General features: G+C 37.2%; 1 protein-coding gene across 5 annotated transcripts; it reads left to right on the top strand.

Moving 5' to 3' along the window:
- Positions 1–24: 24 nt before the first annotated feature.
- ZC3H7A (zinc finger CCCH-type containing 7A) lies at positions 25–27,710 on the top strand. 5 transcript variants are annotated; one of them, XM_084536790.1, is made up of 24 exons: positions 95–138; positions 5,669–5,772; positions 6,861–6,900; positions 7,749–7,946; positions 8,471–8,629; positions 9,759–9,839; positions 9,948–9,989; positions 10,787–10,817; positions 11,331–11,611; positions 13,410–13,617; positions 14,631–14,695; positions 15,384–15,576; positions 17,372–17,533; positions 18,571–18,767; positions 18,994–19,091; positions 20,132–20,313; positions 21,174–21,250; positions 21,796–21,929; positions 22,298–22,403; positions 22,927–23,035; positions 23,945–24,078; positions 24,401–24,564; positions 24,858–24,936; positions 25,817–26,742. In XM_084536790.1, exons 2-24 carry the CDS (start codon positions 5,705–5,707, stop codon positions 25,838–25,840), a joined length of 2,832 nt encoding a protein of 943 aa, XP_084392916.1. In that variant the 5' UTR covers positions 95–138; positions 5,669–5,704; the 3' UTR covers positions 25,841–26,742. The 5 variants fall into 5 exon arrangements, 4 of the variants coding, with proteins under 4 accessions (XP_084392913.1, XP_084392916.1, XP_084392914.1 ...); XM_084536787.1 differs by lacking the exons at positions 95–138; positions 24,858–24,936 and adding an exon at positions 25–82 and having other exon boundaries at positions 25,817–27,710; XR_014698194.1 differs by lacking the exon at positions 24,858–24,936 and having other exon boundaries at positions 23,929–24,078.
- The last annotated feature ends 144 nt before the right edge of the window (positions 27,711–27,854 follow it).

Genomic DNA, 27,854 nt, shown 5'->3' with positions numbered 1-27,854 from the left:
GCGGAGCCGCAGCCGCGGGAGGCGGAGCCGCCGTTGTCGCTGCCGTGGGGGCCGCGGGGGCCGCGGGCAGCCACAGCCACAGGTAGGGTCTGGGGGGCGGCACGGGATGGGCCCCGACGCTCGGCTCTTCGTCCGCGGGTAACAAATGTGGCGGGGGGGTGCCGGGCCCAGTGCGCCCGTGGGAGAGCGGGGGACGCTGGGCCCGCGGGGTTAGCAGGGCGCGGGCAGGCTGTAGGGTCGGAGGCAGCGCCGCGGGGCCTGGCTGCTCGGTGGGGTAGGGCCTGGTGCCCGCGCGTCCCGGCCCGAGGAGGGGCTGTGGCTGCCCCGGTCCCGGGCTGGGTCCGGTGCTCGGCGCGATTCGTGCGCGGAGCGTGACGCGCGGCCCCGGCCGCCGGGGGGGGTGAGGCGGCCTTATGCGGCTCCTTTGTTCGCCCCCGGAGCTCCCGTGGCTCGGGAAGGTGCAGCGAGCTGTGGGCACGGCGGGCGGGCGTTGCCGTTGGGGTACCGGGTGTGGGGGTGCAGGGAGGTGCCCGTGTGAGTAACGTGGGGTGAGTCGGGGTTCAGCTTGCGGCGCGCTCTGCTCTGTTCGCGGTACGGAGACGGTGCCGTGCAGCTGGAGCTGAGTCTGCTCCTGCAGGAAGAAACCAAGCCCGAGGCCGAGCCGCGTGTCAGGGGTGCTTCCAACGTGGGAGCTGGCTGTGCAGCTCTGGTACCTGCGGAGTGGGAGCCCAGAACTAACAAAACCCGCGTGTTCTGCGCTGCTCCCTCCCCTCCCCCTGCCCGTTACCCTGACCTGCCCGGGGCAATCCCCAGCGGTGCGTGGCCGAGGTGCTGAGCTCATTTGTGCCCGCGCTGCCCCAGGAAGATCCTTCTAAAAGCCCTTTGTGTCAAGCTCTCTGCTTCCCCTTCCTCATCGTGGTGCCAACCCGAGAATGCTAAGCAGTTCAGGCTCTCGGGAAAGGGCTGCGCTTTGTGATCTGCAATGACCCAGTTAAACAGCCGGGCAGCAGGATGAGCGATGAGATGGCTTTGAGGAGCCTGCTTTGGGCTGTGTGCATCCCCTTGGGGCAGGTGCCCGATGTCCAGCCTGGCCGTTGCTGAGGTGGTTTTGCCTCTGACTCTGGGAAGCAGGTAGGGTATGGTATGTGCTCCCAGATGTGGAGTTGTATATTTACAGCTCTGTTTAGATCCCAACACCCAAACACACTGCGCTCGCTGCCCTGCTCAGAGGTGCCGGGCGTAGTGACAGAAACAGGCTTCAACTTATCATGGAAGGAAGGGGTCTGTACTGGCTTGGCTGCATTTCAGTCAGTTACTCATGTGCCCTTCAGTCTTCCCTGTCCACTTTGCAGTATTCCCTTTACCCTTGGGCCCAGAATACAACTTTCTTCTTCAGGAGTACGGTTTTCCTATATGTAAACAGTGGTGAACTGTTCACATTTTAATTTTACAACCAGACTTCTGGTTTGACAACTTCTGATTGCTGAATAAAGCTTTAACATATGAAGGTGTAGATGATAGATTCATTTTTGGCTGAGTTAATTTTTTTAGTCTGTTGCCTTTTTATAACTTCTTTCCTGCCTTTGACATATAAAGGGGGAGAAGGTGGATGCTATAATACAAAAGGGGCTCGGTGTGATTTTCATTAGACCTGCACCCTGTCAAGGTTTATAATTCAGCTGTAACAGTGAGTCCAGTACAGACCAGCAGCAATCACAATGAAATTTTCAATGTGCTTTGTACTGTGGAAACATCTAAGTTAACATTCTTGTAACCCAGTACTTGCATTAATAGTGAACTCAGTGGTGCATGGCAAGAGGATATGCTTCCATTATCTTAAAAACAAACAAACAAAAAACCCCACATCTATTAAAAAAGCAATGCTCACATACATGCACACAGAGGAAGGAACTGTAACAATCATTTGGCCACTGACACCCTGCGTAGTAGTTCTGGTCCCCAAGTAATGTTGGGCGTTAAGAACAGAGGGAATGCTCTGTGCCCTGTTTGCCTGTCAATGAGTTGTCCACACAGCTGGATGCGGTAGGAGGGAGGCTCCATCCTGTCCAGCTCACTGCCCTTTGGAACCGAGCTCCCAACTGGGGGAACTCCTGGGCACAGCAGGTTGGCTGGCCATCCCTTGGGTTTGTCTCCAGTGCGATCATTCTGTTCTTCATAATGTCCACTCACGGGCTTTACTGTTTCTGTTCAATCTCTTGATGTTAGGATCTTTGTAAAGCACTGTGTTGGGCCTTAACTGCTGGTGATTACTTAACTGGTGACTTGAGATTTAGCAAAGGCTGGGTACTGTGACCTTCCCCTTCACAATGCCCAGCGCCTGCCTTCCTTCTGTAGAAACACTGAATTCTCTGTGAGTTGATTAATTTGCTTTCAAAGATAAATTTTACAGTACAAGATGATCTAGCGCTGATTGTAGCATTGATTATATTCAAATCCTCAGTGCCTAAAGAATTAGCCCAGGCACATCCTATATGTTGAGAACGTCCTTTAAAACTTACCTGAATGCTGCAGAAGTGACAAAGTTTAGAAAACAAGAAAATTGTCCTGCTGGAAGGAAAGCAAAGAACCAGTAAGAGGTGTGAATGGCTTTGTACAATAGAGACATGTTGGTTTCCCTGTCTGCCAGAGCTGGCACAAACGTGTTTTCCTCCATATCTCCTGTTTGTGTAACTGGGCTGGTATCTGTCTGAAAAGGTGACATTGACTGCTGGCGCCGTATTTTCTGTCACTTTGTCTCTGTGTAATGTGATTGAGATGAAGCCTGTGATAAAGATTTAACAGTGATAATTGTTCTTTGGGTTTAGGCAGGTGTTTTTTTTCTGTCCTAGGTTTAGTAAATGGAGCTTGGATTGGTCACTAGCAGCAGTTGAAGAAATACAACATTCCGTGCAACACTCAGTTCTGCCTATAATCTTAATTACTGGTACATTAGAGTGTTGTTTGTTTGTTTTTTAACATCCCACACTACTTCTCTCCTGTAGCTTGTCTCTGTCAATGACTTGTACACAGCATAAAGCCACCGTATGGGCTGTGCTTTTCTAATAGTAGTTACAAGAAACAGGGCAGCATTTTAACTTTCAAAAATATATATATATATATACATATGCATATTTGTTTTAAATTCTGTCCCTTCAGATGAAGGAGAAGAGCTGTTACTAAACAGGTGATTTTTCTGTATTTTGAAAGTGAATGGATGACTGAAAGTCAAGGCACCATTATTTGCTGTGTATAACCGAGGCTGATGTGTTTCTGGTTGCACAAGAGGATCTAAGAATAATTTGGATGGGAGAGATGCTGTTGGAGGCATTATGTGAGAATTTTAAATCCGCTGCAAAATCAAATATTGGGATAAAGTGACTGCCCAAGTATACTACAGAACGATAATTTTTACCTGAATGTCTTATGGATACAGATGAGTTAGGAGGAAGAAACAGAAAACTCCTTTGAATAATAAATTATGCCACTTGCATATGTTCGTCACTTGCTGGCATTCTTTTAGCTGTGATGCAAATCTGTAACAGTTCCATTAACTTTATTGTTACGGAGAAATTCCAGCATCAATATGTGAGTTATTTTTTAATATTTTTTGCTACAGGTGGTAAATAAATGCAGTTGTTACTATGCTGGACTTCACCACTTTGCAAGTTGGTGGAGTGTTGAGGTTGCTTAGAATTAGTAGAGCAAAGCTAATTTTATGCTTGCCCGGATCTTAACATATACAAGAGACTTGTGTTGACAAAGTAACACAACCTTATTAACAACCTTATCAGTTGTTAATTCAGGGAGAAAAAATGCTTTATTTAGCTTCCTTATTTTTGTGGATAAGTGTATGCTGATACTGCTGCTTGTTTGGTTAGCGTGAGGGTTTCTGAGTCTTGTTAGCCTTGTTTGAATTCTCAGTGCCAAACCATGAGTTAGTAAATAACGTATTCAAATGGCCAATAAATTTCCTTTTGGCATTTATATTTAGATTTCTTCATAGATATGCTATTGTTAGCCAGTAAAACATTTCTCTCATAATAAACATCCTTTGTATATATGGCAGAAGTGGTATGTATTAATAACCTGATAAAGAAAAAAGGATGCATGAAATAATGTGAAAAACAGCTACAAAAAGCGTTGATGGTTATTTCCTTTCTTGGGAATAGATTACTGAGTGTTATTTGTATGTCAAAACAAGCAATATCTGAACAATTCATGTCCATGAACTGTTGTAGCTGCTAGTTATCTGCAGAGACTGACTTTTTATTTATGAATTTTAGCTTGCTGGTGGTAGAGGACGCAGTGGGAAGCTGGGTGAAATGGAGCCCTTGCAGTGCTTCCGTTAATTTGCTCAGTGACCTTAAGAAAATCCCTCTTTTTTTTTTTTTTTTTTTTTTTTAATGGTGGTTTTAGGTATGTGTTGTCATGGGACAGACTCTTGAGAGCTCTCATATGTTTGTTTAAAATCCTTGAGAAATGCTTGTAAACGTTATTATTCCAGATCAGTCAGGCAAAGTAAGGTGTCTTACTGGCAGATTGCTGGTCTCGGTTGGGAATTTATTGAGTTAGCTGAGGGTTGTTTTGCTGTTTTACTTTTTCATTCCTTCATCATTGATATGAGTTGGTAACACAACATGTGACATGGCAACCCAATGCAAAATGCATTTTTTTGGTGGTTTTAGCTTAGTTTCAAGACTAACAGAAGCGTGCTGCATGTAGCTTAGTATTTATAGTTTAGTATTGTTTAATATAAATTCCTACATCACATGTTTTTGTGAAGCAAATTAGCTTTTTTTCAAGCTATTTTTTTTTTCAGAATTCTAGATTTCCAGAATAAAACCTGGCCCTGATGATCTTTTTGTTTAAAATAAATACATTGTATTTTTACATTGTGATTAGGGACAACTGTACGCAACCATGAAACGATACTCCAAGTAGCCTTATGTTGAGGTTATACCAACCATTTTAGCCTGTTTAACTTGAATAGTTATAAATGCATTGAATGAAAGACGTGGGGGGAAAAAATCAGTGACTCAGACTAGTTGACTGGGATTGAAATGTGAAGTTGACAATGTGGAATTGACCCAGTTTGGCTTTTGAGATGAAGCCAGAGCTCTGTGCTGCTGGTGCAGCTTTCAGTAGACTGGCAGCTGTTGGCCGCTGGTGCCCATTTGTGTTGTTTCTGAGTACACCTTGGTGCTTGGCTGGCGATGAGAGACTCGAATTAGATGTTATAGTAGTTTTCTGACCAGCTTGGGTTTTATTAATAAATATACTGGGCTCTTGAGTTTATTTCCACTTCAACAAATAAAGGAAGTGTAAAGCTATTAAGGGGCACAAGGAGGAAACATTCCCCATCAGCTTGGTTCAGCAGCAGTGCATGCGAGCTGTACGTGCGGTTTGGTTTGGTTTCACTAGCATGACTGTGTCATCTTGAGTAAATAAGCAGAAAAGCAGTGCTAAATAGAAGTTGGAGAGGGGTTTTCAGGAGAAGCAGGTGCTGGCAGAGAGAGTGTTGCTTTTGGGGCTCTGCATACTTGGTGTTCTCTGCAGGCACGGTGCTGCCAGTGCGCGATCAACTTGCTGTTGCTGTGAGATTGGGTCCTTGGGACCCACATGCCAACTGCTGCATGCTAACAGCCATTTCTCTTCTTTCCTTTTTGAGGAGTTGCATATCCAAAAAGTGGATGTTCAGGATAACATGTCCAATGTGTCGGAAGAGAGAAGCACTAGACAACAGGACATTAAGAAAGGACTTCAGTTTATAGAGTATGGTTCTGTGTTTTTATTCTTATACATGCTTATACACCCTTACATACAAGATGGATGGAGAAGTCCTTTTAAACAGTACCAGGGGAGGAAGATAGTGAACCTGCATTTCTCCTCAGAATATTTGCTAGCATCAACGTGGAAATGGAGAGCAGACTTCAAGAGCAGACAGCACCCCGCTTTGTTCCTAAGCAGAGCAGACTGGAGGTGGGAGGGTGTTCCCTTTCAGCCTTTGAGGAAAAATCAGCACTGACGTTTTTCATGGGTGGATAAAATCCACCTTACCTGTATGGACGTTTGCACCTAAGACTAGGTTGCTACTGACAGGGCTGAGTTTGCTCACTGCTGCCTCAATGTTTCTGCTCTCTTGAGCTAAAGTTTAACTTAATAAAAAAGCTTAGCAGTAGTTAATTTTCACTTGGGTCAGTGCCAAGTTCTCCTCTAGGAGATCCTGACTAGCTTGAACTGACTGTGAAATTTCACATTAGTTCACTGCTCATATAAGACATGGGGAAAAAAAAATATCTAGAAAGTGGTTCCCAGATAACCTGTATGGGAAGAGATGGCATTCCTGTTTTTCCTTTCCAAAAGTTTGTAAGTAAATACAGGCTTGGTGCTGGAGAAAATCTCTGTAGTGTGTCATACAAAAGAACTTTTAAAATTCCTTAAGTCTTATTGGTATGACTTAATTAAAACTGATATGTTCTTTTAACAGATAATTTGTAACTTTATAATGCTTACAGAAAGATTTGCAGTTCTCATGTATATGAAATGTTTTTGCATGTTGTAAAAGAGGAAGAAGGGAATTGTTTTTAAACAAACAACACTGAAACGTTAAATCCAGCATTCAAAATCTTGATACGTTTTGAATAGCAGAATTAGGGCTGCCATGTAACTTCAAATTAAAATGACTCAGTAATTCTAAAACGTAGCCATTTAATCAAATCTACTCTGCAGCTCTCCTGCCTTGTTCAGTGCAGGCAGTAGAAAACATTTGGTGTTTTAGCCTGTTGCAGCAAGTGAGACTGCTTTTCATAATCTTTTCAGCAATGTGTACCATAAGTAAATTTTGTAATTTCTTTTTCTAGATCTACTTTGCCCTATCCAGGGACACAAGAACAATATGAGGTAATGAAACTACTTTTGCATTTCTAGAAGTGTTTTTTGACATGGGGTTATCTTATTATATTTATTGTTGTTTTCAATCATCATTTAAGTAATAGAGTATGAATGTTAATTTACAGTGTCTGAATATGGGAGCCGGAGGACTACTTATATGTAGGACTACCTGTGATAGAAGTATTCAGATATTTGGATATCTGGAAGTTGCTCACAGAGCAGCTCAGATTAACTCTTTCCCTACTAGCCCTGCTAGCGTTAGGGATGAATTTGAGGCATTCATTGGATAAAGTAATGTGCTCTTCTGGGTAAACTTTAGGGTAGCACAGTGAGGTAAAAGGACTTCAGGCATATATGTCTTCATGACACATGTTATTCTTATATGTGTTGCTATTTTGCATAATTTTTGGACTTACGCTTTCACATTCATCTTTCTAGCATTTTTATCAAAGAAAAGGTTGTTTCACTGGCTTTGAGAACACATTGCTTAAAAAGTAATTGTTCACATTTTAGAATGAAAAAATCATTTGTTTTACAAAAGCAGCCTTTGTGTAATACTTGTTTGCCAGTTGCTGGGGCTGCTGTTTGCTAGAAGAATGTAGGGAACACGTAGATATGTCTTAGAAGTTACATGTACAAAATAATTCTTTTATAAGTAGCTCAGCCTCTTTTGTTTCTGTGTATTGTTGTGTTGAGTATTAGAGACTGAAAAAAATGCGAAGAAAAATAGACAAAGTTTTAACTTGATTTTGGTTCTATTAATTTACAAATATAAATTTTCTATTTAAATATATATTTGGAAATATGGAAGATTCACAAACAGTATTTATTTTGTGTGTTTCTCTTCTTTGTTACAGTTATTTATACGAGAACTTGTTAGAAATCTTTTTAATGAAGGGAACGATGTATATCGAGAAGGCGATTGGAGAGGATCACTGAGTCACTATACAGAAGCTATAAACATAGCAGATTATGCAAATTCTGAAGAAATACATGTTTCTGATGATATTTTAGAGAAGTTACATGTAAACAGGATAGCATGTTTTTCAAATATGGTAAGCTTCTACTTAAACTGTGTGATTTCTTGAGAACAGAAATGAAGGTATGGAGAGCTTAATAGTGAAAAGCTCTTGGTTTGAGAATTGGAGTGTTTCAAATAATCATTTTGGCATACTCTTTAATCTCATCTTTTTACAAGTATAATAACCTAGATATTTTAGCTACTAATATTAGAATTTAACCAAAAAGAGTCATACTGGACTTGAAAGTTGGTGGAAGAGTATTTTTGTCCATTTATATGGCGGATTGCATTTGAGTCTGCCACTTCCTCTGTGGAATAAGATGTGAAACAGCTAAATTGTCTATGTAACACTAAATAGATTTTATGTGAAAGATAGCTAAAAAGAAGCAGGGTTATGTTGGTTGGTGGCTTAAGAGAATTCACCAAACATTCACCCACTGCAGCTTATATGAATGTTTTACAGTGTTTCAATAGCTTAATTTAATACAGTTTACATGCTATATTCTAACAATAAAAACTGATCTGATTAGTTCCTTTTTTTCCTTTTATCCCTCGTAGGGACTTCATGAAAAGGTTCTAGAAGACTGTGAGATAGCATTAAGGTTGAATGAAAACAATTTCAGAGCTCTGTATCGGAAAGCAAAAGCTTTGAACGAACTGGGAAGGTATAAGAAGGCTTATGATGCTGTAGCAAAATGTTCTCTTGCTGTGCCGCAGGTAGGCAAATTATACTTTTTCTGATATTTTAAATAAATTAGTACAGAAAACCTGTACTTACATCAAGACCAGTACAGTTTTGTTTTAAACGCAATAATATGTATTTATTCCTCTTCTTTTTTTTTAAATTGTGGATGTTAAGGCTGACAGCAGATACTACAAGCCTCAAATTCAGTTTGTTACATTAACTTTCAGCAAAGGAAATACTAACTTCTCCATATGTATGAACTGCTATAAACTTTTGCAGTAAACACTAGAACCATTTAACTATTGTTTAAAATTCTCTAGTTATTATACTCTAAACATTAAAAAGAACCCATAAAGTGTAGCATTTATTCCTGTGATAGCTGTTTTTTAGCTTTTCATGAATTTAGTAATGTAGGTCTTACCTGTGCATTGTCCTCCATCTAAATCCCTCTAAGTTTAGGCTATGTCTGTATTAGCAAGCAGTGTGTGGCATAACAGGAGAGGATCTGTAGACTGGAATGATGATACTGAGGATCTGATTTCCATGCTTTTTGTGTTTTTCTTTTTTTTTTTTAAGAGTTGGAGTGCATCAGGTATGCTTCTGCAGCACTTCTTTCCATTTAGTTTCATCTTAAATGAATCTAATTTGGCTCTCTGAGACCATTCATAATGCAAGCTAAAATGCAGTGAGTGAGGATGATTAAGAGATTCACTTCAGAACTGCATTCCTGATTTGATCTAAAATGCTGATCGAAACTTACATGCTGTGCTCAAAACAGACTTAGGACAGATTATCGAGTTAATTTTTTTCTTCTCTGTACATCAAAAATAGTGAGAGAAAACACACACACTTCTCACCATCTCTGGTTTTGGAAAATCTTTGTTATTTTTGATTCAAATAGACAGGTGCTTTCTCTTCTATTTTCTGGTGTTTTTTCTTTCTTTTTTACTTCTAGACATTAGAATAATTTTGCTTAAGGATAGCTTCTATATTTTTTCAGTGCAGCTTGTAGTCCTATGTGCTTGTGAAAGAACAAGTATGCATTAAAAGGCATCTGGCATATAGAGATCTTGCAGAATATAGATTATTTGAGATGCAAACAGATGTCTTTGACCAATTGTTAATAGATATACATTACGAATTTTTATTTATTTCCTTTAGGATGAAAGTGTGATTAAACTGACTCAAGAGCTAGCTCAAAAATTAGGGTTAAAAATAAGGAAAGCATATGTAAGAGCAAAGGTAAGACTTCATTGTAACTCTTACAAATTTCTACTGTTTTAAAAAATTCATTGCTTTCTCTCTCTTGATCTCAGTTTTGTACCTAATGAAGATATCTTTCCATTGCAGCCACCCTCTTCAAATTCAGTTTCTAGTGATATATTAAATCAGGTAAGTTCTCACATTTCAAGTGAACGTTGACTTTAAACTATGGGGAATGACTTTCATAATTTCACAATGATTAAGTAAAAATTGGGCAATTCACATTTTATTTTGCTGTTATTTATTTATGTGCTGTTATTTTGGATTTCAGGGTTCCATCAGTCTTTGTGTTTGATTTTGCTATATGCTTATTGCAAATTAGGGCATGAGATTGTTCAAGTTATCTCTGTAGAATAAATGTTAGCTAGAGCTTTAGATCCAATGTAGGGAATATATTCAATGCCTTGAGACAATGGCATAGTTAATGTGGTTTGTTTGTTTATTTATTTTATATTACTGAGAGTAATTCAAGTGAAGGGTGCTAGACCTTTAACTTGCCAAAACTTGACCTTGCATTTGAACTTAAATATATCTTCATATTTCTAATGTATCTGAGTAGCACTAATGAAGAAGAGTTCTTCATCTTCCTTACAGACTTCTTTTCAGGTGAATATAGACAACTTAGTTGTAAACAGAGGATTGTGAGTAGAATGAGGAAATAGAGGAACAGCACATTTAAGTTGCAATTTGGACTCTTTTATTCTACCAAGTATCAGTCTCACTGTTGTTGGTTGCTTACAGATTTTTAGTGCTACAGTGGTTGTATTTCAGTCTGCAAATGGATACTTTATCTGAAAAAATGTTTGGTCTTTAAATTCCTAAGCCTAAATGTGAGGGCTTACCTTCTTAGTCTGTGAAACAGGTTTGAACAATTTTAAAGGCTCTTGTGCAAAGTGCTGAGAGGTATTTTTTTTTCTCACTTGCAGAGTTCTTCTTCTGTAGAAGATATTGAGTTAGGTGAGTCTTGTGTTCCAGTATTAATGCTAGGAAACTAGATTTATCATGTGTACCTACTTGTATTTGTTAAGAAACTTCTTCATAAGAAAATGTAACTTGTCATTTGAAAGATCTGTGACAAAAAGTCTGATCTGATTCTCTATAAAACTACATATTGGAGTGGCTGATCCAATCTCCAGTGGCATTCCCCATCTTGATATGACTAATTGCCATTAATGCGATTGTCTTGCAGATCTCTCTAACTTGGAAAAGTAGGAAAGTGAGAATATGCCAAAGATTTAGTAAAGTATCAAGTCTGTAACTTTTGCTGTCTTTTAGTTTGAGAAGTATATAAGCACTGAGATAGAGGTACATGTCAACTGGAAGTTAGAGGAAACAGAATACATTTATTTGCTTAAACATTCTTCACGTTTCTCTACCCCCACCACCCCATGTCAGCATGATAAACGTTATGGGAAATATTTTTACATTTCTGACTAAAAGTTGAACTCATTCCTGTGTTATCTGTTTCAGATTTATCTGACCAGAAGCAAGAAATGGTTTCTGCTGCTTCTTCATCAGTCTTTGTTTCTGAATTGTCTAAAGTGGCATCAGTACCCCTGTCATCCTTATCTTCTGTTATGTCTCTTCAAGTGGAAAAGGTTTCTTTGCCTTCTGCAGTGTTGGCAAATGGAGGAAATGTTTCATTCTCTATGCCAGAAGCATGTTTAGATTGTGGAGATGGAGATATAATTATTGGGGAAGAACTTGACGAATTACTTGATTCTGTGCCTGATCCAGATGAAAGTGTAATGGTAAGACTTTTCGTTGCTTTCTTTTCAAAAGACTGTTCTTTTGAGTGACATCTTGTGTGTTGTTTTTTTCTTTCTTTTTAGTGTTTGTTTGTTTTGTTTTTCAAAGTGGGCAGGTAATGAAATGTGAATAAACTTTCCCGGTTACATCGAGCTGTATTTGTGTACAGTCAACTTGAGTCTCTCGGATGTGCATGCTTGCAGATGTGTCTGTAAAGATAACATCAGGACCCTACAGGGCTCCGAGGACAATCACATTGGTTTTATGTGTTGGAAAACTTAAGTGAGGTTGCAGGTGGAGGGTTGCTACTTTGAGAAATATTTCTACCAGTACTACCACTGTGGGGAGGGATACTAATTCTATTAGTGTGGAAAGTGAGGCAGGCATTTGAAGTCTGGCAGATGTGTATTTGTTGCAAATGAGTCCTCAGTGAACTGGAGGTTGTTGAAGCGCCCACCCTGGCCCTTTAGAAAGTCAAATTAAGCATATGCTGATAGCTTTGCAGGACAGTGGTGCTTATGCTGTGGTCTGCTAGTGCATCCACTAGAATCTGTGTAATCGGAGCTTTGCCCAGTCTTGTGTCCTGCATGACCAGAAATAGCTAGATCATCATGAGGCTGACCTTTTATATTTCTTAAAAGTATTACAGAAATTTAGGCATTTGAAGAGTTGTTTTTCATTACACTGTCATTCTAGAGTGTTAGAACAAAATAAGAAGCATACAGAGTTCCTCAGCTGTCAGTCAGAATGAAAGCTCTGACTGATGACCAGAGATGGCTAAACTTATTAGCAAGTTTACTGACTCTGGGTTCTGGCTCTGACAGTCATTTGGAGCCCTTAGGATCACAGTATTAAATGAGGCTCTGGCATGTTCAATTCTTTAATTAGTTTTGATTTAAATTTCTCATTCAGCTATGGATGCAGCTGTAAATAAGGTTGATTACAGAAGTGAACTTGTCTTGTGTGATTTCTTAAAATAAGTCCAAGCATTTTTTTATTTAAAGTTATGTGGTTTGTTTTGTGTGTTAATAGTAATATAGATCGTGATTGTTAAGAAAAACTAAGAAGTTTGCCATAGTGAAAGCCAAGAGGAAATACAATCCTTCAAGACAGACTGTGGTCTCATGTAGTATAGAGCCTGAGTGGCATGTAGGCTAAGAACTTGGGACCAGACATTACCTGAATTGTGCAGACCAGCTTAGTCAACCTGTAGACAAGGAGGGAGCTTCCTGGGGAGGCAGGGAAAGAAACTCCCAAACTTGGTCATGTGCTTACCAATGTTGTATGGTTTTCCTTGGGTGAAGAAGGTGAATTGGCTTATACAGAGCACAATATCATTTGATTCAACTTGAAGATTTGTTTCAAAGCTAACTCTTAACTCCTTACTGTACTGAAATTTGAATTATGTTCTCTTTTTATTTAGAAGAAATCATGTGGGTTGGACTCTTCTTCCTTTTCACTATTGTCTTATGCTTCTAACATAATTTGGTAATTCAATTCTGATTTTTAGTTCACAAAAAAAAATCAAATCCATTATTAAATTCAGCTAACTGAACCATTAAAGTGCTTAGTTCATAGAGAATTTCTTGATTAGGGCACTGATATGTAATTTCTGCACTTCTGTAAGTGTCCTGCAGTTCTGCACAGTACCGAAGGGTACCTCTTATTGTTGTTTTGCTGTAGGTTTACCAAAACTTAGTAGAAACTTCACTAAAAGAAAAACTGTTACAGATTGTGTTCTTGAGAGTTTGTTTTTTTCCTCCTGTGCGTGAACACTTTTTTAAATTCCTTTTTATTCAGCAAACTACAGGTGCCAGGGGACCTATTCCTGCAGGAAGTGTAGCTCCCAGTGTTCCTTTCTCTGCCTCATTGCTGGGGACGTTGCCAGTTAGCACAGGATTTGTTCCTTCGCCTTCTCTTTCAGAAATCTTTTCACAGCCTTTGGCTTCTTCACTGGAAAATTTTTGTTCACCATTAAGCACCTTTTCAATCAGTGACCCAAAAAGAGGTAAGAAATGAGTCTTAATATTTGACCTTATGATGAGTTAGAGTTGTGAATGAGCCAACTGGCTTCCCTTTTTAACAAAGAAATTTTCACCACTATTCAGTAATATTTAGTACTTCCATAAAATTTGGTCTGTGCTCATATTTAAGAGTACTGATGATCAGTATTGGTTATACACAAGATTTTATAAATAAAGCTGCAGTTTACTTGGGGTCTGCATAAGTATGCTCTAAGCTCCCTCTGTGCATTTCTTTTTTTAATTTGTTGTGGAAGTTAGTGGTTTCAGGTGAAAAAGTATAAAGAAGGAACCATGCTAACTTCAGGCTTTATTTACTTAGGTATTTATTTTAACAAAGATGTACTCACAGCTTAAACCATTTCTGATGATTTCACGATAAACAGGAATCCTAGAAGTCTAGTATAATTGTGTTCTCTGAAAATATAGCAATATTTCAGATTTGGATTCAGACTCCAGGTACTGTAATTACATAGTAAAGTCATGTGAAATAGCAAGAAATAAATAGTGAACTGGAATAGAAAAGAAATAAGTTTTGTCTCTAATCACCAGTATTACAGAGCATGCTCTCTTTAAAACGAGGCCAAATGTACAAAGCAAAATTTAAAATTCTCTAAACCCTCTTTCATCTCCTTATTTTTGCTAATCTGGTATTGCTTATCTATCTACTGTTTTTGTACTGCACGGGTATCTTTATATTCCTTCAGCATGTCTGCAAAACTACCGCTAGTGTTACTTAGATGGTTATATTGAACATGATTGCCCAGTAATTTGTCAGCTGAGTTGCTTACAATGGGGCTTTTGCATAATTGGGAAAAATAAAAAAATAAAAAAAAACCAACCAACTAACTAAACAAAACCCCATAGAAAACAATAAACTTCTCTGTTTGTCAAAAAAAAAAAAAAAAAAAAAGCACCTTTGCTTATACTTTGCAGGAATAATACATAATTTTTGGGATAGGATGCTTTGAGGAACTGAAACTTCCTTTTATTCCTTTAGATCTCTCAAGTTCAGCTTCTAGAGATGGAACACCAACTCTTAACAGCAATAATTCCCCATTGTTTGTAAGTATTTTTCTTTTTTTTTTTTTTACATCAGTTCAAATCTTAATGCCTCACAGGCTTAACATAGACCTTAAAAGAAAATTCTACTATGAAAATTAAGAAAATAATGGCACTTTTTTCCATACCAGAACCGTATGCTAATAGTTTTACAGTAGCTCAAAGCAGCAGTAATTGAACACAGGAAAAAAAATAATTTTAAAATACAGTTGAAGTGTAAAATAACCAACCAAAGAGAGAGAAAATCTCTGTATGGTGTGGGTGCCAAATGTTAGGAGTCCTGGAGAACTGTCTTAGTACAGGAACAGAGCAGAGGCTGCCTTGTGTCTAAGAATCCATTTGGTCTCTGTGTCATAGTCATGCCATGTATTTCCTGCAGATACTGGCCCTGCTGGCCACTGACAGTGTGTGGAAGGGTGGCATGAAGGATTGCATCCTCATGGGCCAAGATGGAGCAACAGCCTGGCAACTGCTGCTGTTCACCCTGTACTTGCTTGGGTCTTGTTATATGCTTGGTTTGCTGTGTGTATGGCTTTTGTGAAATCTGTCCCATTTCCTAGATATGTAGTTGAGTTTGTACTTGATTTTTTTTTTTTGTGCAATCTTTCTTATTCTTTGAATAATAATTTAAATTTTAAATGTAGAGAAATGAAATGAGATGGATCAAGTAAAATACACTTTTTTCCAACAGATAAATGGCCCTAGTAGTTTGTTTGGGTCTGAAAATTACGTGGGAATTGCAGGTCAAGCTAGAAATGAGTTTTCAAATGTTTTTAGCAGTGCAACTGCTAATATACCTGTATCTTCAGTACTTGCCGGAAGAAACCCATTAGAAGGCACACACGAGCTAAGACAGGCCTGCCAGTTATGTTTTGTCAAAAAAGGTAAGGGGCCTTGGGACTCAATTGGGTTGATTTTAAAGTAGTCTAAAGCATACATTTAAAATATTAGTGTACATAAAATACTCTTGGCTTCCCAATAGTGTTCAATTCCAACTTGTTTTTGCGGTTGTAGTATGATCTTATTATTAAGGAACTGGTAGAATGTTTCAAGAACTCTATTGTCTTTCTTCTTTTCTTTATTTCTTGTCCTAATAGGTTCTTGATTCCTAAAACCACCACAAATCATCACATGCCTTCCCCAACCTGTAGGTTTACTGTGTAAGGTCATTCACATTCTGTATTCACTTTCCTCCCAATGCCCAGGGTACTGTGAAGAATGACACCTTTGCTCAAGACTAAAAAAAAAACTTGCAATACCCTCTCTGATTGGCCATGGGGAATTGAACTGCAGTTCAAAGTACCTGGTAACCTTCACGTCCCATCTGTTTTATTGTTTTATTTATTTATTTATTTATTTATTTATTTTTTTTCTCCAAACTAATTCTAAATCATAATCATGAGGCTTCCAAACCTTAGTAATAATTAACTTCACTGTATAGACTCAAAAGATCTTAACCTGTACTGGGCTTTAATATAACTAATCTAGGTCTGAGCTGTTGCTGTTAAACAGAGCTGTATTCTAGAAGCAATAGCTTTTATTAAGACTAATCTTAAGAAAAACACAAAAAAGCACCATTTTGTTTCAAGTTACAGGTGTCAATAATGAAGTACAGCATAGTAATCGATCTTATAAAGACTTGTATTGAGACATTTGGGGAATGAATATTGCAGTTTTAGGAACTCCTTTATTTGGTTAAAATTATTTTTACAAGAAAAATCCATGTCAAATCCAAGTCATATTTGAAAAGCCACAGAACATGCTCTGTTAAAAGCCAGAGCTATAAAATATCGGTGGAAATACTTGTTTATATCTTGACTTCTTATATAAAAACATCTATTTCTTCTCTTCTTTGCATCTCTATCAAAGCCTTTAAGTATTGCGTCCTTATATTACCTGCTAGTGAAGTTGTGCTGTGCCATCAGGTTCCGCAGGGAAAATGGGTCACACTCTTTTTTTTTTTTTGTAGTTTCTTAAATAGCAAAGTTCACTGAGCATTGCTAATCTTCAGACTTACTCCCTGATTTCTTTCTTTCAGAAGTAATACAATCTTCACCTGGGTATCATCCTAAAAGCAGAGTTTAAACGTAGGCACATCTTTGCTTCCAAAATCACAAGGCTCTGGGAGGGGCATTTTTATTTTTGGCATGTATACTCCTTATCTAGTGTTTTGTGTCTGAACATAGTAGCTGTTCTAATATAAATAAATAAAGGTTAAATTGGATCATTTACGCATTCTTGGAGTTCATCTACATTGCCTTCTTGTAAGTAAACAACTTTTTGTTGTTTTAAACAAAAAGTTTTAAATCAAACTTTAAAAATAAAGTTTTAAAATAGTGTTTTGGGAACGCATGCTAAGGAATTTGAAAAAATGTAGCAATTTGTACATTGTACAAATCCTCCCATAGTACTTCTAAGGTTGTAACACAGCACCCCCTCCCCAAATAACTTGTGCTTTTTATTGCCAGGACTGGTCGTTTTGTAAGTATTTATTTATTTCATTCTGCTCAATGTGATTGTTAATGAGTTTTGGTTCTTCAGACTTTCTGGTGCAAGTAAGAATTCAATATAGTGTGTTTGTGTACTTTGCTTTTGGTTGTATGTGCCGTCTGTGTGTGGAAATGGTACAAGTATGTTGCACTTTATGTGAATATAAGCAATTCTCTGTGATCATTTCAGGTCCTAAATTATTGGATTATGCTTACCATCCCAATTTAGAACATAAATGTAAGAAGGATATTCTAATTGGCAGAATTAAAAACTCTGAAGATAAATCATGGAAAAAAATACGTCCAAGACCAACAAAGACACAATATGTAGGACCATATTATATATGTAAAGGTACGTGTTGTTATAGACAGTAAAATGTTAATGCCTACGCTCAAAGTAATGCCTTTTAGCTTTTTCACAGTGAAGTATAGAATGAGTTTTTGTTCTTCTTCATGGGAGGTGGGGAAGAAGGTTCACTGGGCTATTTATACTTTCAAAGGCCATGAGGGGAGCCATATTTTGACGATTAACAAGATTATTTAGAAAAACATGAGATGTACTTCTGTCCTTAATTATGAATAACTTCTCTTCTGAGTATGAAGTATGAGGTGATATTCTTACTTTTGCTTCATTTTACTGTGTCACTTTGGGCCTTTTTCCTGTGAATTATGCATACAGTGATTACTAAGAAAAGGCACAGGAGTAGTGCCCCTCTGATTTCTAATATTTCCCCAAAGCTTTGGTGTATGTATGTGTTACTGTTTGGCAAGCCAGCACAAGGAAGGAGCAGAGTCCAGAAAAGTGGATCCCACTGTCTTGACTGCAGCAGGTCTTTCAGGGTGCACCCACCTTCTCATGAGGAGTTGTATTCTCACAAAGATATGCTCTGGACAGGGAGGGACATGCAGGACAGCTTTTTCAGCTTCTTGTCAGTTAGCAAAGAAACTGGTCTGGCTGTTAGGCAGGCTTGGTACACCACCCAGCCACCTGCAGCTCTGTACAGTGTATTTTGGGCACTTACTATTAAAAAAACAACAGCAGAGCATTCTTGTTAGACTTGTGCATTATGAACTTCTGCTTATGGTGTGAGCAAGTTGACTAGTATATTAATTAACAAATATCTGTATTTAAACAGAAGTATTCTGGGCTCTCAGCATTGTTGTCTTAGAGTAGCGGAGGATAGTGCATCAGTCTTTTTGAGGAGCTCTAAATTTTCATCAAGTCATTCTGTATGAGGTTCTGCTACTATCTGTTAGAGTTTAGTGACCTGTTTACAACAGGTATAACTTCTTTATTTAACACTTTCAATGGAGATAGTAAAGATTTTCAGATAAATTTAAAATAGGAGTTATATAAGAGTAGTGTCAAATTCAGTGGTGTTATTCTAGATGTTGCTGCTGAAGAGGAATGCCGATATCCAGGTCACTGCACATTTGCGTATTGCCAAGAGGAGATAGATGTATGGACACTGGAGCGCAAAGGAGCCTTTAGTCGAGAAGCTCTTTTTGGAGGAAATGGAAAGATCAACTTCACTGTGTCCCGACTTCTTCAAGAACATCATGGATTATTTATGTTTCTTTGTGAGGTGCTGCTTATTTCTAATAAAATAAAAATTATAATAGATCATCTATTTATCTGTTAAGAAGTGCTTTGGTTTGTGACTAACTTGTATATTTTGAAATGCATATTGAGTAATAATCTGAATAGCTCTAAAGTAGAGACTAGTTGAAGTCTATGATAAAATATTTAGGGTGAGGTATATTCTTAATATATAAAATATATACTCTATAATTACTTGTTTTGTATTCCAGAAATGTTTTGATCACAAACCCAGAATAATAAGCAAAAGGAACAAAGATAATTCATCTTCTTGCTCTCACCCTGCGATGCATGACTTTGAAGATAACAAGTATGTCTGAAATACCATCTCTTTAATTTTAAAATTAAAAACAGATTTCAGGGTGTTTTTGAATATTGAGTTTCATTTTTTACCTGTTGATTAATTTATCTTCTTTGCTGATTAACTGTGGTGCTTTGATGGTATTGATAAGACAAACTTACTGAACAAGGATTGTTTCACATAACTAAATTGGAAGTGAGCTCTATCTTTATCAATGCATTCAAAAGTAGTGGTGTCTACCCTCATACTTGAATCCTATTGCTCGTCTACCCAGTGAGCTGCATTGCTATAATGATACGTGTGATGTTAAATTCATATAGGATTTCATAAGTCTGCTCTTTCTTCAGTCTTACTCAATTTTGCTTATTTTACATTAGTTTTAACCCAATCAGTTAAGAATAGGTTTACTTTAATTACTTGAAATTAATTACCTGAAATAGACTTTTAGGCCTATTATTTCAGTTGATGAAAAGTAGTATGACAAAAGTGTCTTTCATTATTACTTGAAAGCTAAGAAAGATTTTATAGCAGTATTAGTGTTAAATAGGTTTATGATATTAAATATATTTTATTTCTTATGTAATGGAATCACAAATGAGAGTGTTTTAATTGCTTTGCTTTTACTCTGCTTCACTCTAAGCTCTAAAAGCAAGGCTTTTACTTTGGTGCATCAACTCTTTAATGATGCTCTACCAAAGAATAAGTACTTTGTGTTTGTAATTTGATTACACTATATACTTGAAAGTAAACATGATGTGCTTTGCCTTTTGGAAACCAATGATCCAGTTGGATTGGGTTCAGCAATGTTTTGCAGAAGAGGAACCTCTGGATTTTACAAGAGCACTAATTCGTAATGCTAGTTTACCCAACCTAGAAATGATGATTAGGTGCTACTTCCTTTTGGGAAGGCTTCTTGTTTTCTGATTTCAAGTAAGAAATGTTAAAAAGGCACTTGAATAAGCTGTGATAAAGAATGGTTATTTTATGTTGTTTTGCCACACACAAAAGTAATTTTAAGGCATGTCTAAGACTGACTCTTCTTGAAACAGGTGCCTTGTCCACATTTTGCGAGAAACTATGGTGAAGTATTCCAAAATCCGCCCTTTTCAAGTTCGTTGTCAGCTTGACCTGTGCAGACATGAGGTGCATTATGGCTGCTTAAGAGAGGATAAATGCTTTTATGCTCACAGTCTGGTAGAGCTTAAAGTCTGGATAATGCAGAAGGAAACAGGTATATTCAGCAAAGTGCTCACGTTAATCTGAATCCTGCTTCTTCCTTGTCTCACTTCCTCCTGAAATAAGTAATTTGGGATCAGTGCATTGACTGTCAAACTGCTGAAATCTTTCACACAGAATATTCAATCAACAGTTGTATAAATTTAATACAACGTATTGAGTAAGCCTACTAGCTTTTCAAAATCAGAAAGGTTTTAGTAATAAAAATTGTCAAAAACAGTTCATTTTCATGTGATTTTTTTTTTCTTGAAATAAAACCAAAAATGTTGCACAGTTTTTTACCAACCCTCAAACCAAACACAGATGGTAGTCTGTGTTTGTGTGGAATGATAGCAAATGTTATAGTATGTGAGCATGCTGTGTAGCTGCGATGGGAGCCTTAGCTGAAATAGTTGTAAGAATGGCCTTTCTGAAACAAGACCTAATTAACAAGACTTGTTTAAGATCTCTTTAAAGAAGACAGGGATAATCTAGTTTCTTTCAGCTGCCAATTTGAATAATTTTTGGTGGTCTCCAATAAAATCCAGGTTTTCTAAATAGATTCTCAGTGGATAAGTACATTATGTTTACATAAATACTCAAAGATGTATCTTAACTTATTTGAGCAATCTGTAATTTAAGAAAAAACACTTCTGTGTTAGCTTTTCAATGTGATCATATATACAGTATTTCTATTTTGGAGGCCCCTGTGAGATTCTTACGAGTTTGTGTGTATATGTGTATATATATATTAAAAAAAAAGTATGTAAAACATGTAAAAAATAAAAATAAAACATTGTGACTTGAGTATCACTCCAGGTTGGGCATTTCTGCAATTTTAGGATAGTCGTAAGTACTTTTTATCTTCCTTTACAGGCATTTCACATGATGCTATTGTTCAAGAATCAAAGAAATATTGGCAGAACATGGAAGCTAGCACCCATGGATCACAGGTATTTTAATTTTGCCATGAAACTAACTCTGTAGCAACTCTGGTAATTCTTTTTCTGGGTCTGTATAATGTAGTGTATTTCAGAAATCACTTTTAACTCTCCCCGAATGATCTTTCAGTATAGCTTTTCTTGGTGCAATTATGCTTAAAATGCCTTCTTTGCTTCAATGCAATTGCTTTTTTTGTTTTTCTTATCCTATCATAGGTGAAACATGAAACCTAAATGCCATTTCAAAGGCAGCTGCCATAGGGCTGTTGATTGTCTTTTGTGTAGGACCTTTATCTATTTAGTTTATACATCATATTCATATTATCACAACTTCTGTGTACATATAGTTAAATCAGAAATAAGTTAAATAAAAAGGCATTCCTTAAGAAATGTCTAAATATGAAATTTAAAGCTGAACCATTACAAGGCATGTAGTGTAATATCTGCTTCAGGACATAGATTGTATACTTTTATTGTAGGGGTAATTCATAATTATGCGTGGATTTCTTTGCAGATACAAAATACTTTTATTGTTGTTGTTATTTTTTTGGCTTAAGATTCTTGGGAACCAAATGAAATATGGATCACTTAATTTGAAGATTAAGTTTGTTTGTGGCCAGTGCTGGAGAAATGGTCAAGTTAATGAGCCAGACAGAAACAAAAAATACTGCAGTGCAAAGGCAAGACACCCGTAAGTAAGACAGAACAGTGAAATTTTTGCCTTTTTGTAGCTGTTTAAAGCCTCTCTTGGGAAACTTTGTTACTGCTAAGGAAAGAGTCCATACAAGGAACTCAAAAAGTGTATCGAAGCACAACAGAGTAAATCTCTTTGAAGTATGTTAATAATTTGTAATGAGAAATGCTACAGTGGCAATTTGCTTTTTTAATTATAAGTTATGGTAGAGTTTCCAGCAAAATTCAGTTAAAGCTTTCCCCGCCTATTTGAGATTTACGAAGAAACATTCGTGGCTTTCCTGGTTCTACTTCTGTCTACACACACTCTGTCTTTTCTTAGTAATACTTTTTTTTTTTTCATTGCATGCGTCCATTTTTAACTAGGTGGACCAAAGATCGCCGTGTGGTGCTAGTGATGTCTAATGAACGTAAGAAATGGATGACTATTCGTCCTCTTCCAGCAAAGAAACAAGTGCCTCTGCAGTTTGATGTATGTTAACCTAAAACTAACCTTGTTGGTTAAGAAAATGGGGGTAACTGGAGAATACCAGTAACTGAGCTTTTTTCATCAGTTTTGCAGAAATTCTCATGGGAGCTGGTGGGGATGTGCTAATAGTGTTTCTGCAGCGCTAAGTCGTAACATCTGAGATCAGTCCTTTTCTGCTACTGAAGCCTGTTCTCATCAGTGGCAGTTACTCACTTTAAAAAGTGATTTAACTAAATTCTAACTATTTACAGTAAGCATTTCAGAAATGGTTTAAACATCTGTATGCTCTGGTAGTTTGGTAAGAGGCAAAAAGTAGTCATGTAACTTGCTTCAAACAGTTTACTCTTTCTGACAACAGTAATAGTGGTTGTTTGTTTTTTTTAATAGAATAAACACAGTTTTACTTTTCAGGTGATATAAATGTCAATTGGGGGGAGAACACTAGCCAAGACTTAAAAAGCATTTTCTGGTATCATTCATTTACTCTTTATATTCATAAGGAGTATTTTTTTAATTCATGTTCCAGTTGTGCAATCATATTGCTTCAGGCAAGAAATGTCAGTATGATGGAAACTGCTCATTTGCTCACAGTCCCGAGGAAAGAGAAATGTGGACCTATATGAAGGAGAACAGCAGTAAGTTTTTTTTGTTTGTTTGTTTTTTTAAAGTAGACATTTAAAGGCATGCTCTAACTCTTTTCATTTTTTTCCTCAATACGTTTTTAATCCACTTTAGTCTTTTGTAGTAAGCCTTGCAGGAGCTTCTTTTTTAATTTGAATATACCCAGGCTGGATATTCAAAAATAAATAAAATGAATGATATTACCTATTCATGGCCCACAGTGTATTTTAGCAGTAAAGTAGTTTGTATCTTATTTTTTAAGGTGTTAGAAGCAGCATATTGATCTGTGTATTAGTAATGTTGTTTAGTACTTACGCTCCATATTACTGTGTGAACACACAAGGATTCTGTGGCTAGCATATGGTGGCACGCTATTTGTGGAAGCATTCCCTGTTGTCCCCTTGGCCCTCCTTCTTGCCCTTGGGTGTTTACTGGGAATGACTGTGCATGTTCAGTTGTTGATTTGTTATCCCATTAGAGAGTTGCAGGGCAGGATTAATCAAAAACGATAAGTAATACATGACATAAATGATACTGGTATTGTCTGAAAGTAAGCAAACTAAATCCAATCAAAGTTGTAGCATACTTTGTATTAGCATTTAGAAATACAGATATTAATATACCGTGACATAGTTGTTATCTGGTGGCATAGTTGTTATCTTTACTCTGGGTGTCTGTTCAGAAACGTGTAATATCTTCCTTTCCCCTAGATAGGCAGAAATGGGTCTTGGTAAGTAGCCAGAGATTCATATTGCTCTTGGCTCTTATCTCTAAGCTCTGTAACTGTCTATACCGTGTCCTTCCTTTTTTCTTCTTACCATAGATGGGAACTGAAGTAAGCTTGCAAACTCAGTTATTTATCTAGTATTCTCAAACTCCTGCCTTAATTGCTAATTACTTATTTTAGCTTCTGCTCTCATTAGTTCAAGACTTGGAGCAGTTGTATGACATATGGCTAAAAAGTCAAAAACCAGAAAAAGGAGATGATACAGCTGCTCAGGCAAATAAAGAAAATGGGAAGCAAATTCACATGCCGACTGACTATGCTGAAGTTACAGTAAGTAAATATAGACGTAATTCTAAATTCAAGTGCCTGTTCGCTTCCCTCCGGTCAGTAACACACTGTTGTTCCTACTTTCTTGGTGCTTCTTTAGATGATACTGGCTACACTAAATGAAAACTTTAAGACTGTAGAGCAGTATTCTGAATCCTATAAAAACAGTGAAGTTCATAAACTAAAGATGATTGTTTAAGTAGGAGTATCTGATGAGCTAAACAATAGGCCAACATAAAGAAAACATTTAAAATGTATTAGGAACAGTTCTGTGCTTATTGTATTCTCAATGTTTTGTTTTTCATATAAATTTCTTATAAAACAGGTGGATTTTCACTGTTGGATGTGTGGGAAGAACTGTAATAGTGAGAAACAATGGCAGGGTCACATTTCTTCTGAGAAGCATAAAGAAAAGGTTTTCCACACTGAGGATGATCAAAACTGCTGGCAGTATCGTTTTCCAACTGGATATTTTAGCATTTGTGATAGGTAAGTGTTTTTTTAAGACATCAAAAATGCTGAAGAGTGACAGTTCATAGTGTAAATAATCAGTGCAGTTACTAGTTTTAACATGAGATGTTCTAGTATTTCTTGCTTTGTAAATATCTTTCAACAAGAAAGTAAGTAATGGACAGTATTTTAGCATGCACTGTTACAACTCAGGGAGTGACAAGCTTCCTAAGCGTGGAACCAAATGAATTTCTTGTGTGGCCTTAATAAAAGGTCACAAGTTAATTGCAGCTGGGCAAAACTTTGTCAAAAAATACTGTTGTTATTACAAGTTTATTTAGGGATCTGCCTTTCATTACCCATGGAACACAAGAACAGTACCTAGCTGGATACTGCTATTGGAGCTTTAAGGCAAGTAGAAATTTTGTTGGCACAGACCTGTTGTTTGTTTTTTTCCCCTGCATTCAGTTGTACATGTTGATGCTCCCTTTGCTCCTCTTAAATGCAGCCTGTTTTACCTGACTGCAGTAGATTTTGGTAAGCCAGTTGGCAGTTCTTTCCAGTGTTGGAATCTTCTTGGAAGGCTAAAACCTTGGGAATCTGCATTTTGGATTTAAAAGTTCACTGTGCTCGTCCAGAGACCTTTGTTATTCAATATCAAGTTAAAGATTTTGAGTGTTTTAGAGATTTAGAGAAATTGCATAGCATATAAAGCAATTTTTTTTTGTCTGGGTGGTCTTTGCGTGGAAGTTTACATGCCCCCTTTACTAAACTTTTAGTAACATCTGGAATGTATTTGATGCTATATATGCTAATGGACCTCAGCTGTGCAGTATAAAGTGAATGTAAACTGGTACACTTACCACTTAATGGAAAAATACTAGAATAAAATGAGTTTTTAAGTCATGCTGAGTACTTCAAAACCAAACTTACTTAGCAAAGGGAAAATATTTTTTAACATAAATAGTTTTTGAACAAAAGTAGTTTATCTTGGTGGATTAAATGTTAAGATATTAATTTAACTGATAATTTGACTTTACCAAATTAAAGATGTGTCAATCATTAAATGACTTGGTAAAGTAGGAGCATGAAGAGCAGAAAGAAAAGGGTCAGCTCTTCTCTGCAAATACTTTACAGCTACTGTCTTGCTTAAAAGGTAGAATACTCTTCTAGTTAGGTTTGTAACCTTAAGGTTTTAGTGTATCTGAGAAACATGACTGGGAAAAATACCTAGATAAAATAGTTGTCATGATAACGTGATAAAAGCGCTATTTGAAATGTGTCTTAACAGATACATGGCTGGTACTTGCACTGAAGGAAACAACTGTAAATTTGCCCATGGAAATGCTGAACTCCATGAATGGGAGGAAAGAAGACAAGTTTTAAGAATGAAGCTCAGCAAAGCAAGAAAAGACCACTTGATTGCTCCCAGTGATAATGACTTTGGAAAATATAGTTTTTTGTTTAAAGATTTAAACTAATACTGAGATGACATATACATGTTACCAGCTGGAAGCATAAACCAGAGAATTTGATAGTAATCAAAAGCATGTGACAGAAAAGCTGCAGGTTTTCTGCTTTTATTGGCATATATTCCTCCTGAACAGCAAAAATATAGTAGATTTAGGGGGATTGAGTGGACCTGTCTATGCTCCCATGAAACAGAGTGGTGATTAAAAAAAAATCTGAAGTATTATGTGCTTACTCACCTCCTGTTGGACAGAAAGATAGGGAATAGAAGGGGGGAAGAGAGGTTATAATGTCTAGGAAGCCCCCCTAGTATCAGTCCTTCAGTTGAAAAACTTTAAGGCATCAAGGTATTACAAAACTAAGTGTTATAGGTTAAGAAGAAAATGATGAATGAAAATTCTTCAGATCTGTTAATGGAGAGGATTTGTTTAAAACAAAGTTTGCTACTTATCTATATGTAGGTTGCTAAAAAGGATTTTCTTATTAAAGATTTTAAACAAAATAACCATTTAACTACAATATATGTTGAATGGGTATTTTTTTCTCTATTTGTATGTTTCGATATCATTTACTGAAAAAGGATCTTGAGAGGAAAAACATATTAATTTTTGAAAATGAAGTAGTTAAAATTCTGTTTCTTGGTATTTGCTGTTTAAATGATGATTTTGAAAGATTACACTTGTATGTCAGTATTGTGTATTATTGTATGAACTAATGTTGCCTGTAATAAAGAGAACTTTACACAAAGCTGTTTTCTGCATGTAGCCTCTCAGGATTGAGGTTTTGTAAAAACAAACAATGATTTGCCTATTAGCAAAAGCTTGAGCACCTATAGCTAAAATTTAGAAGGTTGGTATCTGTATCACCGGCTGCTTGTTTGCAGTTTTCTTTATTGGCGTCAACTCTTTGGACTCATCACATTATTAAAATAACAAAAACTGCCAACTTACTTGCAAAATTAGATGAGTGTTTTGGAGCTACATGGTGCTGGGACATGTTTTCAGGCTGTTGACTTCAGCATGATCAACACCTCAGCTCTGATGTGTGTGGTGCTCAAGATTCCCTTTCCTGCAGACCACAGGTAATGGAAGCCATCCACGGGCTGAGATCAGTTCTGACACATATGAGCCTTTGGGCTTTATCGTCACTGGAATTCCTATTTGTTTCATTTTGGCTTCTCTGCAGATCATACTTCCAGCTTCAATTTTGTGTTAATTCAGTTTTTGTTTGTTTTTAAATGAAGCATCTTTCAGTCAGTCATTCAAAATAGCTAAAGTGAAGTTTCTCCTCCCTTTTGTTCTCCATGCCTTACCTCTCCCTCCTCTCAAGAGTATTTTTATTCTCCTCTCTTGGCTCACGTATCTAATTAGAAGAGCTTTAAGAATGACTTAAATAGTTGTAAGAATGACTTAAATATGTTGGCAATATACTGTGTATGTAAAAAGTGTTGAACCAAAGTTCAGTGAGACCCATGCAAGTGACAAGCCTGGATGTTATTTCCCTTTCACTTTACGAACTAAAAGCACAGTGAATAATATTAAACCAACACCCTCAGCATGGGGGAACTTGTGTAGTAACTATTCCTCGCAGACTCGGCTGGGGTGCATTTGAATACAACGTACAGTACGCATACAAAATTAGCTTGGTGCTTGAAATACCACCTGTTGTGATGCTAATTTTTTACATTGTTTGTAATAAACTGAGCTTGAAATAGAGTACTATGACACTTATTTCTGTGACAAAACCTCATTGTATCGTTGCTTTCTCAATTTTATGCTTTCCTTGTTTAATGTAAGTGCTCTGTAAATTATTGGAAGTAATCCTAGACAAAACTAAACATGAAAGCCTTCTTCTATATG

Source organism: Aythya ferina (genome assembly GCF_964211825.1).
Source record: "Aythya ferina genome assembly, chromosome: 15".
In the NCBI taxonomy this organism is placed as follows: Eukaryota; Metazoa; Chordata; class Aves; order Anseriformes; family Anatidae; genus Aythya; species Aythya ferina.
Note: the sequence above shows the minus strand (reverse complement) of the source record. Positions and strands in the feature narration are given on the sequence as shown.

What these genes read in the sequence shown, in the direction of transcription:
- ZC3H7A (XM_084536787.1), top strand. Translation starts at nt 5,705, where the DNA reads ATGTCCAATGTGTCGGAAGAGAGAAGCACTAGACAACAGGACATTAAG. An exon ending in AAGTGCCTCTGCAGTTTGAT is followed by an intron (nt 22,404 to 22,926) that starts GTATGTTAACCT and finishes TTCATGTTCCAG; the next exon opens with TTGTGCAATCATATTGCTTC. An exon ending in CTGACTATGCTGAAGTTACA is followed by an intron (nt 24,079 to 24,400) that starts GTAAGTAAATAT and finishes CTTATAAAACAG; the next exon opens with GTGGATTTTCACTGTTGGAT.